This window comes from Atractosteus spatula, chromosome 2 (genome assembly GCF_055471065.1).
Source record: "Atractosteus spatula isolate fAtrSpa1 chromosome 2, fAtrSpa1.hap1, whole genome shotgun sequence".
NCBI lineage: Eukaryota > Metazoa > Chordata > Actinopteri > Semionotiformes > Lepisosteidae > Atractosteus > Atractosteus spatula.
In genome coordinates this window covers 17276146-17296869 of record NC_142707.1, presented here as the reverse complement: position 1 = coordinate 17296869, position 20724 = coordinate 17276146, and the positions used below count along the sequence as shown (strand labels likewise).

The window sequence follows — 20724 nt, the reverse complement described above, 5'->3', positions numbered from 1 at the left end:
CTCTTCCGTTGAGTTGTAAAATTGTGATGGTATTTTCTTCCAAAAGAGGTCCGTCTCATTTACATTGAAGAACTGTTTGGTCAAAATAACCCTCCATCCTTGATGATCTCCTTCAAATTTGTGTGAGCATTTTAAGATTTTTTTAGGAAAGCACTAAATCGGTTCTGATTTTACTACACCTAATTGCTGGTGGTAGGGTTTTCTCCTTGAATTAAGACATTGAACAGATGGACTCGTACAGTTTGTGGTATTGTAACGGATTAAATGAAAAACATATGAAAAGATGCAAATGATCCCTCTCCTGAAGGGATCCTGGATCCTGGTCTTACCTGATTTTCTTTTTATATGGAGGCTTCAGCATCAATGTTTCTCTTCCAAAATAGGTGACACTAGCGGCATGCAATCCTGCTTCTGGCAGTCAAATCTAGGTAGAAACATGGACGTGACAATCCCTGAGGACAATGTAGGATATGTGAGGGGGTTTTCTTTGAAAGAAATGTTATCTTTGTGTGAAAAAACAACAAATTAAAAAAATATAGATATAAATTAAAATGTTGTGAACTAGAGAATCGACTGTAGCTCGTTTGGTGGCTATAAGCCAATTGATCTGAGAATTTTTTCCAGCCATTTCTAGGGGTCTGCTTTGACAACATGCCTGGTTTATTTCAGAATGCCATCTGAAATGTCTCTACTTCCACAGCTGCCAAATTTAAGGCTCTGTGAATAATGTTACAGGATTGACTGTATCACACGGACAGCAATACTTAACTGTGTTCTTCTTACCCTGTTGTAGAATCAGGCCAGATAGAGCACCAGCTTGAAGAGGCCAGCACAGCCCGCAGGGATTTAGAAGAATCCTCCAAGCACATCAAATCACTAGAAAAGCAAATCAAAATCATGAAACAAGAAAGGGATGATTTCCAAAAGGTAATGAAGATTTCAACATGCTCTTGTAAAAATAATTTCAAAACATTCAGCATGTGAACCTAAGTGAAATATTAATTGATTTTTCTTTTGCTTTGAACTTTGTGAAGTTATGGTGATAAATATACAGTACACTATGTAGGGAATGTTACATAGCAGAACATGTGCAGTTGCGCCATTTTTGTTTGCTTGAGATGTTCTTGGTTAAAATAAACTTCAGGACTATGAAAGCAGGAACAGCCTGCTTCAGGATGTAAAACTGTTGTACCGTATGTTGCTGTGCTGGCGCAGTGATATAGAACAGTACTTTGACATCATATCTAGCACAGCAAGATTATCCCAAAACTGTGCTATCTTCTACATATTCTCTCATCTCGCATAGTGTACTGATGTCTAAATCAAATGGTTTAGCAGAAAAGGATCATTGCAGATAGGGATGGAGCCCATCTAGGCACAGCAAATGTAACTTGTCCATGGACAAATATTTCAGGATACTGTAGCTTGGGATGAAAAGGTGTACTTCGGATGTTCAGATGTTCTTCCCAGTCTGGAGAGCAGTAACATGCCAACAGAGGCTATAAACTGGAGAAAAATACAGCATGCCTGCAGATGTCTGAAGAAAATGAAACATCTTGGCTGTGATATGTTTTGAACACAGTAGTGTTTTCCAGTGCTGGCCTAGGGATAATTTCGGTCTTTTGTTTTGTTACAGCTGAGTTCTCTTACATGACTGAACCCTTTATTGAATTAGTACTTTGCAAAGTTAGGTCTTAATTGCTTTCAGCTCTTAAGCAGTCAACTATAAAAACCTGAAATAATTAAATGGCTCTGTGTAAGTGACTAGTTCAATTAAGGGTGTTATTGGGTATCTAAGGGTGAAGAAACTATTAAAATAAGTATTGATTGTTATTCATCTAGGAGTTACTAGACGCCAGCGAAAGGCTGAAATCCCAAACCAAAGAACTGAAGGATGCCCACAGCCAGAGAAAGCTGGCCATGCAGGAGTTCTCGGAGATGAATGAACGCGTCACTGATCTGCGCTCCCAGAAACAGAAAATCTCGCGGCAGCTTAGGGACAAAGAGGAAGAAATGGAGGGGGTGATGCAGAAAGTGGAAGCCCTGCGACAGGAAGTGCGCAAAGCTGAGAGAGCCAAAAAGGAGGTGGGCTTGCTTCTTAAACCAATGGCCAGTTCCATAAAACACCTTCAATTAAATTTCCACTTAGTTCTTTCTTGAAGTTAATAATTCTGACTATGATTATATATATATAGTAATACTATGACTTATATTACTTTTCTAAATTAGGACTATTTAATACTAAAAATATTTAATATGACTTATGCTATGGTCAGTACGTCTTTAGATTATGACCTGGCATGTCAGTAAATCTTCTGGTTTAAGTTCTGACAGAGTCCTTGAATATTCAATTACTGTCTTAATCAAAGTAATAGTTAATTTAGCTTTCATGTTAAATTTCAGCTGAAAATTACACATCAAAATCATTGTTTCATCAAATTTTCTAAAAAAATTATATATTGTTTTAACATTTGAAATCTCTGTGGGAAAAGAACAGAGGATAGTGAGATACTCCATATTGGTTGAAGAAACCTCTTTAATTAATGTGATGAAGCAGGCTGAGATTGGATGATGTTTGGAAACACGTTGTATCAAAGGAGAATATCGATGTTAAAGGCATTTCAAAGGGAAACTAATTGTGTAAAGTTTGATTAGACTTAATTAACATATTTTGTGTTTAGAGTCTGTGAAAGAGTAACAGTCAGAATACACCCACCATGAAACACAAATTAACAAATAAAGCCACTGAAAATGAATTTTTTGGAGTTCAAAACAGGTTGCATTAAAAGGAAAGCCACATGAAAAAGGCCTATCATTTCATCTATTAAATTCTTAAATTGATTTAATTTTGAATTAGTAAAAAATATCCCTATACCCCTTTTTATCGTACATAGAAGCCACATAATTGTAGCAAGTATTTGTGTACTAAAGGTCCATGTATTCCACTCAAATGTACTTATATAGTTAATATTATGCAAATTTCACTTCTCTCACAATGTATTTTATTTATATTCAGTTGTTTAACACCAGTATTAACATCAAGGTGGTGTGAAATGATTTGAGATATACTTGGTGTTTTCATATTTTGCCTAACCTTTAGAACTATTCCCATGTATTACACATATATATTCGATTATGACATGTTTGTTGATGCGAATGTTTTCTTTCCTGACTAGAATGGAAGATAATGGTGGAGGTACATATAAAGATTTTTTTTTATTTTAATTTTTCAGTATTTGCCAGAAAAATAGAGTCCAAACTGACTCTAGCCCAATGCAATTCACTCATTACATAGCTGTTAGTGCAACATGGCTACTGTGTGCTCTAGCAAAGGTTGTGTCACTTCAGTGGAAGATGAATTATGATTTTCTTTCTTAATAAACCTTTTGGATCTAGTGGGATGGAAAGCACTATGTGCAAAAAAAGAGACTCTTACCATAACACGGGGGCTGCTTTGTTAAGAGTGCCAAATTTGCTTTCATTTGTGGAACCCCAGATCAGAAGGGTTGGACTGCTGTCATATTTGTAACAGGAGAGGTGGAGGGGATAGTGACTGAGGTACAGTAAATGACAGAGATCCTGCTTTGTTGCTCCTCAGCTGGACGCAAAGGCAGAAGAGGCGGTGGCAGAGGCATCTAAGGAGAAGAAGCTGAGGGAGCGGAGTGAACAGTATGCCAGGCAGCTAGTAGAGGAGCTGGAGGGGCTGAAGGTAGGACACAAAATGTGAAATGTAAAGTGTACAGTATAATCAGACACAGATATAGTGTTCCTAGCTCATCATACCTGTCATAATAGAAAACCAATGCTATATCACCATTTCTGCTTAATTTCTTAGTCTGTTAACTATACCAATCAGTATTAATCAGGTTGGATAAAGGAAACTGGAGGAACACATCATTAAATCTTTTGTTGGGTAATATTTAGTTGGTGTCTGATATTATGATGTCAGCAGTGTTTTACGGACTTTAATGAATGAATGGGTTTTTCCAGATTCTATTTATTCTTTAGAAAGCCTTGTAATCTATTTTGCTGACACAGCACCAGACAGAAGATTATTATTTAATGTGCTGAAGACTATTTTTGTTGTTCCACAGTTATGTAAAAAGTCTTTGTTTTATTAAATATCCTTTGATGTGTGTCTCCACTTGGATAATTATAGTACAGCTTAAAGGTTATTAGTTTGTAAGCTTAAGTTGTTGTAATACAGAATGATTTTGATAGCTTTTCAAGTTGTTATAAAGTATGTCTTGTTTTGCACATTTGTTTTTTTAAGAACTACCTCTGTATTAAGTTTTCCAGTTAATTAAAAACACATGCTTGTTTGAAATTAAGTGGGGAGCACTGGTACATGCATAAGATCCAGCTTAAATAATGAATTCATTATTACATTAAAATAATAAATTAATTTTAATACTTTAATTTGAAAAGTTTTCCCCTCCTAAGTTGAACTTAAAAAAATTGTTGTATCATTTTTATATGCTCTTGAGGAGCTTTTGAGATTGAGGAACTGTAAACACTATAAGAATATTAGCAAAGCTCCTGGAATTATTTTCTTTTTGGTTTGAATGTGATAGCTGATGCCTATGTTTTCATCATGATAACAGTGGTTCAGTAAGATAATTCAATTCAGAAATTTTACAAGCTTACAGAAATCAAGGGAAAAGCACTCAAGACAAAGACAGGTGCCAATCTGTTTTGTTTGTACAGCAAAAGCAGGTGGGCCGTTCTCCGGGGATCAGCAGCTCAGAGCACCACCAGGAGCTGACGAAACTGCGTGTCGACCTGGAAAAGAAGACTTTGTTTTACGAGGAGGAGCTCTCCCAGCGTGACCTGCTCCACGCCAGCGAGATGAAAAACCTGAAGAAGGAGCTGCGCGATGCCGAGAGCCACCAGCTGACCCTCAAGAAAGAGATCATGATCCTGAAGGACAAGCTGGAGAAAACCCGCCGGGAGAGGTGAGGAGATGCTTTTGTCCTTTTCGAGGGTCATTTAACATTCAATCCTGAAAATATTAGGGTGGCTGTATCTCCTTCACAAAAGACCTGCATCGCTAAATTAGTTTCTTTGGGTTGTTAGGCAATAACTTTCCCCTACCCTTGCCAAGCACCTTTGCGTTTGAGGCTTGTAATTATTTAACTTCTTCTAATACTTCGAAAGCAGAGTTTAGTATATATGTTTAATATGTTTCTTATTTCCCTGTGGTGTTAATGGAAGTTGCAGTTCCCCTTTAATGAATATGGGAACTGCAACACTATTTTTACATTTCATTGATTGAATTGAATTTCATTGATTGAAATATCATTACAAACTGATGATATTATAATCAATTGGCAATGATGATTGCATTTCATCCACAAGGGAACAGTAACGTGTACAAATTTCCAATTTACATCTCAAAAGGGACAAAGTTTCAATGTATGCGTAGTGCCATCATTGTCTGCAGTTTATATAGAAGCAAAAATACTTCTGATAATGCAAAAGCGGTCCTATTACATTCAAATTGTAAACGTAAATTCTTGCTACTACATTTTTTGTAAATATTTTCATGTAACCGACACATTCAAGACATGTTTTTAGATACTTTTTAAGTATTGCAAAGAGAGCAACCTGCTAACCAACTAAAAATACATTCATCATAATTAATGTTGTTAGGAGACCATGTTTCTCATTTGCTTGCAGTGACTAGTGTGCAGGAAGGGCTGCTTTCATGTCACAGTTTGTGCAAACTCTCTCTCACTTGTGGCGAGACCAGTGGTTTGCAACAACGTGGTGACCATACAGAACAAAGTTCACAATTGTGCACTTAATTTGATATTTTGTAATATTTTGACATGCCGTCAACTAATTAAAATAAACAATTAAATAACCAGTTTGAGAAACTGCGACTGCACTTCCACTTTAAGATGTAAGCATGCATCGTCATGGTTAAGATCAGAGAATTCTCCAAAAACTAGAGACATTAACTTCCACCAACTGCGGGATGGGTTCATATTTCAATGTTCATTATTAATCATTTTAAGGCGACATTAATTTTAAGGCTAGCCTTGCCAGGTAGAGGACAAGTCTATGTCACCACAGGCTATGAGGCACGCAGTTCAGGAGGTATCCATAAAATATAAAGGCAACCACTGGAGATCTCCAGCACAAACTGGCATCTCCAGGACAAAAAATATCGAAAACTACCATTTGACACCTGCACAAATATGAATGTGAATTTTGGCAGAAATAATCAATGGAAGAATTGTCTAATTTACCTAACAATAATTATGATTTACTAACATAAAAAGAAAGTAGAAAAGTTGTTTTTATATATGCCAGCAGCCATATTACCATACAACTCATATCTGACAACCCACTGAAGCTCAGTAGGTGTCTGGTTGGTGCATGGATGGGAGACTTCCTGGGAAAGCTAAGGTTGCTTCTGAGAGTGGCATATCACCCTGCGGTCTGCATAGGTCCTTATGTCCCAGTATAGTGACGGGGACAGATAAACAGAAAAATAGCTGTGCTTCAGATAATATGTAAATCCAAGGACCTGACTCTCTGTGGTCATTAAAAATCCCAGGGTATTTCTTGAAAAGAGTAGGGGTGTTACCCCGGCATCCTGGCCAAATTCCCATTGGCCTTTACCAATCATGACCTCCTAATAATCCCCATCTATGAATTGGCTTCATCACTCTGTTCTCCTCCCAACTGATAGCTGGTGTGTGGTGACCATATTGGCATACTATGGCTGCCGTTGCATCATCCAGGTGGGTGCTGCATGTTGTTGGTGGTGGAGGGAGTCCCTATTACCTGTAGAGTGCTCTGAGTAGAATGTCCAGAAAGGTGCTATATGAGTGCAAGGAATTATTATGAATTATTATATATGTTGATGTGGTGCATTCTGTGATTGGGCATTGCTCAGATAAATAGCAATTATTAATAAATGTGTTGCACTGTGTGACTGTGGTATTCTCTTTTAAGAAGCAACAGATTCAACATAATTGATTTATATTGTCAGTGCATTGGCTTACATAACAAGAGCTTTAGAGGGACAAGAACATTTTTAAAAGTTGTCTTTCAAATCATTTGGGTGCTGTTTATTTGTTGCAGTTAGTAATATAGTGAGTGGTAAGAAATTAATGTCTAGAAGTAAAAAGAATGAAAGACCAAAGCAAGATAGTGACTACCTTTGTTCAGTCTTTTACTTTTGAGGAAATACAGTTTTGTGCCACTGTGGTTAAATTATATACACTTCACATGAATGACTGTCAATGAGCAATTTTTATAGTCAGTATGGAAATTCTCCCATATACCATAAAAATCTTTACTTACATTGAAACATACTTCCCTGTCCAGAATGTATAATACCACTCTTTTAATCCTGAGACAAGGGTTACAACATTGCTTAAGAGCAGAATGATGAGATGTGAGTAAATCATTCATAGGTTATGTTCACTGGTCATAAGGCTGTTAAAACAGATTTCATTAAAGAGATCATGGTAAACTTTGATCATCGCCTGACAGAAATTCTGCTTGCAAGAATAATTTGAAAAATTAATTTGAGAATATCTATTGTTTGGTTGATCTTCTGCATTTTACATCAGTATCTCAGTAGCTATTTAGCCAGTTTTATTATATATGATACAGCCTCCAACAAGCTATTGAAATTAAATTCTTCAGTATATAATATTTCTTTTCCTGGAAAATGCTACACACATGTAAATGTTGTGGCACAGAAAAGCTTTCGATCAGAGTTAACACTGTTCATAAGTGTTATGGCATCATGTGGGTTCCAGAGTTGTTCCAGCTCTCTGTCAGCTGATTTAATTATTAAATTTAATGTAATTATATATATAATATTTTTTCAAGCTCTGCTAAAGTTGGTCATTCATTTGACACATCTCATTCAAAGTACCTAACACATTTTCTCAGGTCTAGGTAGAAATGTTACATTTTCTTTTTATCCAATATACCAATCAAGCAAGTGAGGACTTTGGTGAAATGTAAGTTGGATGCTTGACACCACCATGATTAAATGTAACAAACGTAGAGAACAAGACTGAGCTTGATACCCACTGGGTGAAACAAAGTTGGTAATTATGTGGAATACCAGCTGTATTGAAGAAGAATACCATTTAGATTCTGCCAAATAATGGAGGTACTGCTTATTTACATTACTAGAAGTCATTTAAAGAAATCATAGATGAGAAAGAAAATAATCTTAGTTAGGAAAAAAACTTTTTATTTTTGTTCAGCACTGTTGTTACTGTGCATTTCGAATTTATAGGACTTATAAAGATCAAGGAAGCTCACAGTATTATTACTGAAGGAATACTGAAGCAGTTTCAGAATTGCTGCTGTAGCTATGTTGATAGCAAAACAATGGTTATAAATCGTGTGTTAACAGCAATGCACTGAAATGAAAACACCTTGAGTACACTCCCTATACTTCTCTGGGCAGAAATATCCCGTGACATTTACATTTTCCCTATAATTATTTTGCTATATTGTTTTGCAATCATTTAGTGTAGTACCCTGCAACATGTTTTTACTGTTGGCAAGTATATTAAATTAATGTGTAAAACAGCGTGTCACAAAACTACTTTTCTACTGCAGCTAACCGTCATACAGAAGTCTTTTTTTGAAAAGGCGGTCACAGATAGCCATTGTGATCATATTATGTTCATACTTTATTGTGTATGATTAATATCATGAGTCGAGTGAAACCTAAAACCCAAGCTAGAAGTTACAAATGAGAGCAGGCCATTCTGCTTATCTAGTGTTTGGTAATTTATTTGATCCAAGGGTCTTATCCAGCAGTTTCTTGAAAGAAAGCAGGATATTGGTTTCAGCCACATGGCACAGTAGCTCATTCCATGCTCCCACAACCCTTTGTGTGAGGAAGTGCTTCCTGTTCTGGGTTTTATTTGTGATCCCACGTACTTTTCTAATTGTGCCTTCTGTTTTCTCTTTTACTATTCACTGTTTCACTGTTCTGAAGTACTTCACTGGGCTGACTTTGTCAAAGCCTTTGAGGATGTTGAATATGTATTTTGGGTGCCATTGGAGTCTTCTGTTTTAAGACTAAAAAGGTTAATTTCCTTCGGTGTAGAACATTCCCTTTAGCCCCACAATTTGATCACTCTTTTATTTATGTCTTTTTAATACAACATGATGGCTAAAAAAATGTCATGCTTTTAACTACTCTTTATATCCTAGTATAGCTTGCTGAGACAAATGTGCTGATGTAGATTTGCTTTGTTGTATTGAAGTGCAATTTTAGACGAATATAAGTCCCTTTCTTTCCTTGCAACAGGATATGTTTGCATATTTACTTTACAGATGTGTATAAATATGCAGTGTACAGTATATGTAATGATGATGATAAGATCCAAAGTGACCCACACAGACTAGGAGGTAAACAGTTGCTCTAAATACAATTGCTGTAACACACTTAAACTAGGACCCTTGTGTCATGGGAAAAATAACTTTTTAATCTGCAGCCTACATCTTTCAGAGGATTGCTTGCAGGACAGTAATTGAGAATGTACTGAAGAGTTGTGCAACTATAAAAATCTTTCAAATCGAGTCCTCAGAAGAATCTATAATGTCTTTTTTTCTGTTTTTTGTATTTTTTCAGTCAAAGTGAACGAGAGGAATTTGAAACCGAATACAAGCAGAAGTACGAAAGGGAGAGGATCTTGTTGACGGAGGAGAATAAGAAGCTCTCCAGTGAACTAGACAAGGTGAGCCTAAAAAGAAACCTGTATTGTCCTATACTGTGTATGGTTGCTAGTAACGGAGAGAAATATTAAAAATAAATAAGGTTGTGTTCGCAAGCTATGCAACATGCAATGCCGTGAAGGTATCAAAATGCCAACCTAGTTGACATAACGCAAAGCAATGTAGATGTCGAAATCTGTTTTTCTAAAGAGAAAGAAAAATTGAAGACAAGGTAAGGTTTTATTACATAGATGTTAACCATGTCATCATTTTTAAAAATAAACATTCTGAGAGAGATGTTAAGAGTCCTGTATGTTATGGGTTTCTTGAAACTTTCAGCACAAGTGCCCCTGAGAAACATTCTACACAAAAGACACGGTACATAGTTGTGGAGACATTGAACACAGGCTGCAAGCGTATTCCTGGCCAGAGTGCACTACATTGATTTTGGATTGAATGTTAATTGAAGAGAAAGCCTTGAAAGAATAGCTTTGATTGGTGTTGTTTACAATTTGTAACACAGCTCTTAAAATGTCACACTGGTCTAGACAAAATGAGCTTGAAGAGCTCATGATGATTCTGTGCAGTGCAATTGCCTTTAAAAACATCACACCAACTCCTAGCTTGGTCCTCCACACCAGCTACGTCTTTTAAACCAGTGTTTTTTCCTTACAAAGTCATCAGTTAATTTACTGTTTACCGTTTCTCGTATTGTACCATCTCCAACAATTGACTGCTTCAGGAAATACGAACCCTTGCTCTGTGTTTAGGGAGTTGCTGACCTACAAACTACAAACTAATGATATTGAGTCTTGATGTTACCATTGCAATTTCACCTGCTTTACAGCTAAGTCACCTGAATCTCATCTTGTGACTACAATCCAGTATTTAGTTTTTTTCTATGAAACTCTGTTGTGTTGGAAGCATATTTCCTGCTGTACAGATGTATTCCCTTATGCATTTACTCCTAGGCTGTTACACATGGTTGACCAAGTGTGGAATGTCATGGGCCCTTTCTGTGAGTTGATAGGTCTGCTAGAGTCTTGTTATGGGTTGATGGACTCTCAATTCCCTAGCTACTTCATGTTACAACGTTCCTGTCAACATTGTCAGAGTATGTTCCTTCATTCACTGAGCTGTAGTATGTTTGGCTGTTGGAGTATGTTTAAAACCAGCAAACCCTTGTGTTTCTTATACCTGCAAACATCAACTTTTAATATTGCAAACTCACACTTCATTATGCTTATGTTGCAGTGCTTTTTCCATTTTCACACAGTAATGTGGTGTGCAAAAACATATCTATAGGCTTGACATAACATAATATATCCTAATCAAGTGTGTTAATTTGATTATGGTCTGGTTTTTAAATTTGTTGTGGTTTTACTGGCTGTGTGTGTATATATATGCATATACAGTGGGTATAGAAAGTCACCACCCCCTTTCAGAATGTTCACCTTTTGTTGCCCTAAAGCCCAAAAAGAAGACAAATAAAATCTCTTTTTCCAGATTTATTTACAAATTGTATGATGCAACATCCAAGTGAAAAAAGAAAGCAAATAAATAAAGGGGTAGAATAACTGGGTTGGATAAGAGAACACTCCCCTTAGTTAATACTTGGTGGAGGAACCTTTTGCTTGAATTACAGCCTTGAGTCTGTTTGCATACATCTCTACCACCTTTGCATACCTAGAGGGAGGAATATTTGCCGATTCCTCCTTACAGAATTGTTCAAGCTCAGTCAAACTGCGCAGTGACAACTGATGGACTGCCCTCTTCAAGTCATTTCAAAGATTTTCAATGGGATTTAGGTTGGGGCTCTGACTAGGCCACTCAAGGACATTCACCTTCCTGTCCTTCAGCCACTGTATGGTTGCTTTGGCTTTGGTTCGTTGTCATGTTCAAAGGTGAACTATCTTCCCATTTTCAACTTCCTGGCTGAGGGCTGCAGGTTTTCTCCAAGAATTTGCCTGTATTTTGCACCATCCAGCTTGCCTTCTATCCTGACAAGTGCCCCATCCCAGCTGAAGAGAAACACCCTCACAACAGGATGCTGCCACCACTGTGCTTTACTGTAATAATGGTTCTTTGGGTGGTAAGATGTATTGGGTTTTCACCAGATGTACCGTTTTGCATTCTGGCCAAAAAGTTTGATTTTGGTCTCATCTGACCACAGCATCTTAAAGGTGCTTTTTAGCAAAACATAAACAAGACTTGATGTGGCTTTTTTAAAGAAATGGCTTTTTTTCTTGCCACTCTCCCATAAAGGCCAGATTTGTGGAGTGCTTGTGATATTTTTGTCACATGCACACAATGACCAGTGTTTCCTATAAAGGCCTATACCTTGTTCAAAGTTGCCATCGGCCTCTTGGTAGCCTCTCTGATCAGCCTCCTTCTTGCTTGGTCATCCAGTTTGGTCTTGATGGTCTTGACTGTGCTCCATGGGATACTTAAAGCCTTTGAAATCCTTTTTTACCCATCTCCCAATTTATGCCTTTCCACAACTTTATCTCAAAGTTCTTTTGACAGCACCTTTCCTCCCATTGTGGATCTTTGCTTAGAAATGCACTTCCAAGCAGTGGAATCCTCCAGAAACAGCTGCTTTTATTCTGAGCTAATCAAAATCACCGAAGTCGATCACAGGTGGAAACCAATTAGTTTGTTGTGTGATCTGTAAGCTGATTGGTAATACCTGAGAAAGTTTACAAATGCAATTGTAAGGGGGGTGTTCACTTATCCAAATAAGGTATTTTACTGTTGTAATATTAATTAATTTTCAGAATGTTTTAGAATTTTATTTTCACTGGGCTAATGTGGGTTACTGTGTGTAAATAAAAAAGGAACAAGCCTAATTTAAGGGGGTGGTGACTTTCTATATCCAGTGTATTCTGTATCTCTTTATATGTTTTGATGAAAATAATTACTAGTAACCTACATCTTGTCTATGCTTATTTTTCAAGAATGGGGTGATGTGGGTTACTCAAAATGATGGGTAGGCAATCTTGGTTCTGGAGAGCAAATGTCTGCCAATGGTTTTTTTTTTCCAAGTCAGCTTTTAACTGTCGAAATCAGTTCATTATTGGATAAATGGGACAACTTCTTCCAGCTCCTCGGGGCCTGGTGCTTTGAAGAGATATGAAAATTCCGGAGACATATCAGCCTTCCAGGACCAAGATTGCCTACCAATCTTCTAAATGGAATAGATGTGTGCCCACAGACGGTACAGTTCAGTTTGTCAAGAGTATATATTTGCAGTAAATTTCAAAGGTTTCTTTGAAATGATCATTTTAAAGTAGGGCAGTGCATTTTATGTTTTTGCTGTATCAAACAGAAATCATGCTCTGGCGTCTGTCAGACCAAGTTAAAGGCAGACTTCAAAGTCACGGAAAGAACAGAATCCAAATAAGGATATTCAGCTTTCAAAAATACAGTGGCCCATTCCCTATAAGATTACAGCCCCTCTACGAAGTGCTTTGATCCTTTAGGCTCTGGCATTATCTATAAAATCTCTGGCAGTAGTGTTTTTAGAGGGTGTTGATAGGATCTAACGGACACATTGGAATTGCAATTGGAAAGAACCTGCTGACCTTGAAAAAAAAGTTGCCCAGTACATAGGAGATGCAGAAGATTTTGCAAGAGATTTATAATTGCTGAAACTTAGTATTTTCCTCTGGCCTATAGCCTGCATTCACTTTTATCCAAATATTCAGAAGTGGAATAGGTTAAGCAATAAACGGGTGAAAGATACCAATGAATATTATTTTCAAAAATATTTACTTTAGACTTCTGCAGTTTGAAATAAAAAGAACTATTTTTTTTCTAAGAATCAAAGGAAGTAGGCTTGTAGGGTTATGCAGTGAGTTTCAATACCAGTGCTGTAGCCCTATTGGGAAAAAAAGCAAAACAGTGATTATAATTACAGTGAGCTAATGGAAGTGCTCTGAAATGGAAAAAAAGCTAGAATACACCCACTCCCAATTTCTCAGAAATGGGCAGAAATGTCGCATGACTTTTGTAAATATTTACATAGCTTTTATGGAGCATTCTGCTACTTTTTATTTGCAAATGTACTGCATTAACATGTATAGCAGTATGTTGGAAACTTCCTGTAAGCAACATCCAAATTGCCGAAGTGCTTTTTGAAAGGCCATTCACAGCAGCCAGTGTTTTATTCTGTTCATAATTTATCATGTAGGAAGAATATGAAGAATTGAATGCAACATGAGACTCAAATCCCGCATGAGTCCCATGTCTGTCCTGGAGTATATTTTCTTAAATGTATTTAAGTGTCATTTTAGAAGAATATCAGTTACTTTTTCTCCTTGTGACTGTGTACAGTGTTTGTCTATCTATTTTTATACATAGAGATAAAGGCTAATCTTTGAAATAACTGCTTGGCAACATTGTTGGTGTTTCGTTTCCAAGCTGAGATTTTTTTTTTCTGGTATTTGTCATCCAACTGTTACCTTCTATCCTTTGAAAGACTCAATACACTGTATATATAGGCTATTATAAGTATATCCCGTATAAACAGTGGCTTTAGCATGTATATGTACACCACATTTATTTTATAGTGTTTCTGCAAAGAGGACACATTGGAAAGCTATAAACTAGCAACATAAAAATAGTGTTAAAAACTGAAAGAAATTACCTTGATCTCTAAATTAGCATGCATTGATGAACAAGATAGCCACTCCCCAAGTTATGAGCATCTGAGTTGTGAATACTCTTATATATGAGAAAAGCTCTATAAGATATTGTTTTAACAATTCAGACTTATGAACACCAATGTTCACATGTAAACAAGTTGTTACTCTCAGGAGCTACATGCAGCAGTGAAGCGAACATACAGTACATGCAGCTTGTTTGTTCATTACCTTCTGAGTAAAAGCAGTGTGTGTCCATTCTGTTTTTGATTCAGAAGACAACTCTAATCATGGATAAGCTAATGCAGTGCTAGTAATAGACCTGTGTGAAGGAAGTGCTATGAAGTGAAAATTGACATTATAAAGCCTTCCGAGATGGTGAAATACCATCGTATATCAGGTGTGAGCTTTGTTTAAATTAGTCTGCCCCCCAAAAGCCTATATTTTTAAATCTGCTATAGTTTGGGTAATAAACATCTCCCAAGGTAAATTTACTAGGAATCCCGCAAGTGACAGTTTGAATCTGATTTATAGAAATTGTGATTCCTTATCAGATTCCTTATCTCCAGCATTACAGCTGCGCAATTAAAGCTGCATATCAGCGGGCTGTGTATTGGCATTTCATGGATTTCATATGCGGATCATCGATGACAGCTCATTGCATTGCCTGAGCCCATTAATACCTCTGTCGTTCTCCCTGAAAACAACAGGGTGCCAATGAGAGAATAAATGGGTATATTTGTTCCAGCTTATCAGTGACTTTAATTTATTCATCCTTTTAAAGAACAATAGATTATACGACATTTATCAGTAAGGGACCGGTTGATAGCCATTCCATGAGAAGTTATTTATAAAACATTTTATCACACTTCAGTTTAAGTATTTGCTTTTTTAGGTTTTTGTGAACATTTTTGAAGTATACAGAATTCCCATAAAACAGCTATAGGAATCTCTTAGTACATTTGCTTGTATGGAAAAGACTCGTTGGAGATGTTTACTTGTCTGCAGTATAAATTACTAAGTGATTTTTTTGGTTTTTTTAATGTAATATGTTACATGGTACATTATCTCACAGCAATGTACAATAAAAGAAATAGAAGAGACATCAAACCATTTCTTCTAATTCAGGCTCACACGGGAGCCAAAGCCTACCCTGGCAAACAATGGGCGCAAGGCAAGCTACACCCTGGATGGGATGCCAGTCCATCACAGGGCAAACACACACACTCAACACAGGGTCAATTTCCAAGCCGCCAATTAACCTATCAGTGTGAAAGGAAATTGGAGCATCCAGAGGAAATCCATGTGAATAAAGGGACAACATACAGACTCCACACAGACAGCACCCTAGGTCCAAGCACTGCAAGGCAGCCATGAGCCACCATGCTGCCCATAGAATACACAGATATACACAAACTAAGACAGGTATCTTTCAACCAAGGCAGATTCATTTACGAAAAAATAAGAACCTGCAAGTATGGAAATTGCTGTACTGTATGCCACAGTGCTGTTAAACATTTTTACATCACAGCCATCTTTGAAGATCGAGGAAGCAGGAATTAGTTTTTGCTTGATGTTTAGCGACACAAAAAGTAAAAAAAAGCCAATAGGTAGTAGTGTGTTATTAGTTGTGTAGGATGCCTGTATTGTTGCAGATTACCCAGTGGCTCATATTAAAGATACTGCTGGGCAAAGTGTTTTAACATTTTGTCTGCTGTTTGCCCTAGCTGACAGCCATGTTTGAGAAGCTGAGCTGCAGTAACAAGCAACTGGAGGAGGAGATGAGGGAGCTGGCTGATAAAAAGGAGTCTGTTGCACATTGGGAGGCTCAGATCACTGAAATCATACAGTGGTAAGTGACACCACTTGGTACTCTTCTCTCACTCTCACTGTTCAAGTGCTTAATCTAAAATGAATCACTCATTTTGGTCTCTCATTTTGAAGTGAAGGGTTTGTGCGTTTTATAAAAATTTCATCTCCACACATTTGCCGCGCTATTGATTCAATTAAATCGCTCAGTCTTGTTTCTCTGACATCAATAAGATGGAAGTCTTAGTGGGTCTTAAGAGATATTACAGCACAGAGGTAGCTCATCAGCATTGGTTTCAACTTTTAATATAAAGATCAAAATAATAACTAAAGTGTTCAGCTTTATATGAAGGTCAAAGTACTCAGTACTCAGGTATGTGCTCTGTGTAGTTCATTTGGTAGTTATAAGGTTGAAATGTGATTAAAATACTTAAACAGACAAACTTTTCACCAGCAAAAGAATATAGTATCTATTTTATATGGCCCTCTTTGGCCATATACTGTATAAATGTACTGTGTTTTGACAATCTAACCGAAATAACAAATGCATGTATTCAATCTAATTAGGTTGGAATAAGTCATACAGCAGAATAGGTAATCTTCCTCAAATTGTAAAGTTATATCATAATCGAATTTTCTTTTAAACCATTTGAGCAAATTACCTCTACTCTGCTCAGGGCTTTTTCAGTTGAGACAGTAAATTGGGTTTTTGGCAGGTAATGTTAATAATGTGATCTTCAGTGAATATTTTTTTTCATTATTAAATTGAAATGTTTGCGCTATATGGTCCTGTTATCACTTTTTTTTTAATGTAGTTCATCTGACTAAATACAGCACAGAATATAATTGGCTAAACAGCGAGAAAGAGAAATAGCGTCCCCTGTGACTAGACATTCAACTGCAAGCATACAGTGACATAAATGTGGGATACACCGCTCTTTGAACTCAGCATTAACTCTCCTTTCAGGCTCTGCAGAGCCTGAAAATGTAAAATGATTAGTACAGCAGGTGGATATGTCAGAGAACCATGTCTTATTAATTAAAAAAAATTACAGGATGTGCAGGGACAAAAATGTGTCGCATCCAATTGGCAAAACCAAATTATGTGTATACATTTAATTGAAAATTCCAAATTAAAAAAAATACTATAGTAATTTTGAAAAGTTGTGTACGTTTGAACACATCATTCAGAAATACAGAAACTTTCTTCAACAGTTAAAGTTTGTTGATTTGATCATATTTCAACCACAGTGATTACTGAACCAAATTGTGTAGTTCTGAAATGTACAGTAGTTATATATTACCACTTCTTGCAAAAACTGCCCATGTTAATATTGGTGCAGTCACTGTTGCAATAGTTAGATCCTTGTGGGATTTTACCTTTTCAAAATAAAAGTCATATAATTGAGTCTGAAACAGTTTCTTACAGTATTCTGCATTAGTATAGCAGAATAACGTGCAATGCAATTACTTATTTACAACAGTATGAATAGCCTTTTTGAGTGGTAGTCTATATGCTTTTGTTATGCAGAATTCACTTTGATTTTTCATTATATTTCAGCATTTTTCTGTTGTTTTCCAGTAGTTATAAGGAAATTGGATCTGTTGAATTAACAAGATATAAATGAACTAAAAAAAAACTGAGCTTAAAAAACAGCTGTTTTTTACTTGATGCTCTTAAAATGAAAAACTTTATCAAACTGCATTTAGTAACTAAATCCAGAATTGGGAACAAGAAATACTTTTAGCATTTTTTTCTTCCTTCTTAATTTAACAGCTATTTTGTAGTTTCCAGCGCATAAAAAGGTCATAAAAAGAGTTGCAGTATCTTAAATTTCTTACTATACATCGCCACCTACTGGCAAATATTAATTCTCCAGAAAAACAAATGTGTAGAGGGAGGTAATATTGTGTGATGCATTAACTTAAGGCACTTTGTAATAAACTAAGAAAAAGAGACCAGTATACACAAATTAATATAGTAAATTAAAATTCACCTTAATGCACAATTAAAAGCTAAAGCGTACAAGTTTGATCTGACATGAGCTGGGAGTCATGCAGCATTCTTGGAACATCAAAATAGCACAGTCTCCAGTGTGCTATATATTTTGACAATTCTTTGAAATCATCTAAGGTCACTTAGGGGCAATAAGGTCTGTAATGATTGTATTACACCTCTTGAGACCCTTCAGAAATGCATTATAGTGATCGCTCAGATAAAAAAAAATTGCAATGTTTAGAAATCTACTATAAATGTTTATAACTACACTGTTAATATCCTACATTCATTGGTACAGATTGTTTATAATTAGAAGAAAGTAGAGACTGGAAGTTTAAAAGAAGAAAATATTTAGGGTCTGTAGAAGAGAGGCTTGCAATTAAAAAATAAACGTGAAATGTTGTTAAATAAGACAGTAAGTGAGACTGTGCTGTTCTGTCTGACCATTGTAGAATCCTTTATTCTAAAATGAAGGTTCATACAATGAAGCTTACCAGTACTTTCTGTCAGAAATATTATGCAGAATGTGTTGAATAGGGTCATTGCACATCTGGATGGTTTGCCAATACTGTTCTGTACAAGTGGTCCATAACAGTATGTGGTATTTAACAAATAAAAACATGAATAATGTATTAAATGTATTGGGGCTGGTTTGTTGGCCTCATTGCAGTAGTTCTGAGGAGGCTCTCCCTTTAGAGTTTATGAGTATCAAATATAATCATTTGAGTTTATTCAGGGTCAACCAAAAATTGCTCACTCCGAGTGGTGCGCATTTTCATGTGGGTTTGTGCATGAGTTAATGTATTTCATATGAAAATGTCTCAATCTTGTCTGCCCAGGGTTAGTGATGAGAAGGATGCTCGAGGTTATCTGCAAGCTTTGGCCACCAAAATGACAGAGGAGCTGGAAGGCTTGAGAAGCTCTAGTCTTGGGGCCAGAGCTACGGTGAGTACCGTAGCAGCATTTCAGAAATATGTCACCATGAAGTGTTACAGTTGGTTCAATAATTTTTCTCATCCTTGCACATTTTAAATATATCGTGCAGGTTTGAAGTCCATGCATTTTTAAGGTGCTAAGCTCACATTGAGCAATGCTTTTGTGCAAACTGTCTTAATGAAAGATAAATCAAAACATGGACTGCGAAAAGTGACAAGAAATGAACGGCATATTACCTGGATATTACCTGGATAGGCAAGAATAACAGGGTTCTGGAATGCTGAAATAACTAAAACATAGCTACTTGCATATGTTTAAGTTAAAATAGCCTATTGTCTTCGTTACCCACTCAATTTGAAAGTTGCCAGTTTCATGCCTCAGCGCACAGCTACAATCTCCACAAGTTCACACAGGGCAAAATGAGGAAGCGTAGGCAGACTCCTCTGACTTGCCTTGAGTCTTTCTCTTTTTCACGCATCAGAGCAACACAGCCCCATATTGGACATTTCTGCATCGATTGGAGTAGAGGTACAGTCTGCACCAGCAGCACTGCATGTTTGGCAGCCCCCAGGAGGCCACAGGAGTTGCTTGAGAGTGGAGATAGCCAGCGCACTCATGAGGCGGACCCATTCCCCTTAGAAAGTCAATTGCTCACAGTTGCTGGGGAATCGTGGACACGGTCACCCAGTGACATGGCCGGGATGCATACTCATGCTTTTAACCTTTGAGCCATTAGGAAGACCCCCTACTCATACAAGTGTTTTTTTTTTACATACTGCAGATAATGGCTAACAGCTGTCTTACTAAGGTCAGAGGACTAAGATCATAACTTACTTGAAAGGGAGTTAACCCATAGAGCAGAGACATTTTTATGGCTTGAGGAAATCTTTTAAATTTACTGCCTAAAATGTATCTCCAATCCCCTCTTTTGGCTAGTATCAGTGCTGGTCTGCTGTTACCCAGGCTAGAATCCTTTCTTAAGACAAAGTTAAATCCTGCTTATTGTTGAGAGTTAGAGCTGCATTACCAATTAAAGTACAAATAGAGCTTCATAAAGTAGGTGACACACAAAATAAAATGAACACTTTATTTTTTTTTGCCTGGAGATGGAACTGTTTTCATTAAATGTCAAAATGATTTTATTTTTTCCTTTTAAAACAGAGCCCATTTTAAAAACTGAAATTTTGTTTGAGCAAAACAAGTCACTTTTATTTTTTGATTTCCTCGTTCAAATGTTTTTTCAAGCTTCGTTGACCTCTTCATATTTTCACCAAACTTTTCAGCAAATAAAAAGCAAATTCTGCTCTGGAACAAAAAAAGCTTTCAAAATCCTTCTGTAGGTTTGAAGATATAATACTGTTTTCGAAATACGTACAGTATAACACTAATACTGCTTTAAAAGCAAGGTTTTACCAGTACCAGTAAATGTCTAGCAGTTTTTCTTATATCTGGTTAAGTGATAAACGGATGTGTCATGCATCTATGACTGTACAAAAATAAAAAATCTTAGTTATACTATGTTGCTATACTATAGCCCTTGAATTGGAGGATATTCTTCAGGGAAGCTGTATCCAAAAGACTTATATTGGTATAGGCAGGGAGCACACTAGCAGTTGTCACTCAATCACC

The 20724-nt window shown here is 36.6% G+C and overlaps 1 protein-coding gene across 5 annotated transcripts in view; it reads left to right on the top strand.

Annotated features, from left to right (window-relative positions):
• The window catches only part of LOC148839379 (serine/threonine-protein kinase MRCK alpha-like), a 180921-nt gene that overhangs the window by 120173 nt on the left and 40024 nt on the right, over positions 1-20724 (top strand). For all 5 annotated transcript variants that reach the window (XM_088934544.1, XM_088934516.1, XM_088934535.1 and 2 more), the window contains exons 12-18: positions 794-927; positions 1843-2085; positions 3599-3709; positions 4708-4955; positions 9626-9731; positions 16079-16203; positions 18999-19104. In XM_088934544.1, coding sequence (XP_088790670.1) covers positions 794-927; positions 1843-2085; positions 3599-3709; positions 4708-4955; positions 9626-9731; positions 16079-16203; positions 18999-19104 — 1073 coding nt within the window. The remainder of the gene's footprint in view (positions 1-793; positions 928-1842; positions 2086-3598; positions 3710-4707; positions 4956-9625; positions 9732-16078; positions 16204-18998; positions 19105-20724) is intronic.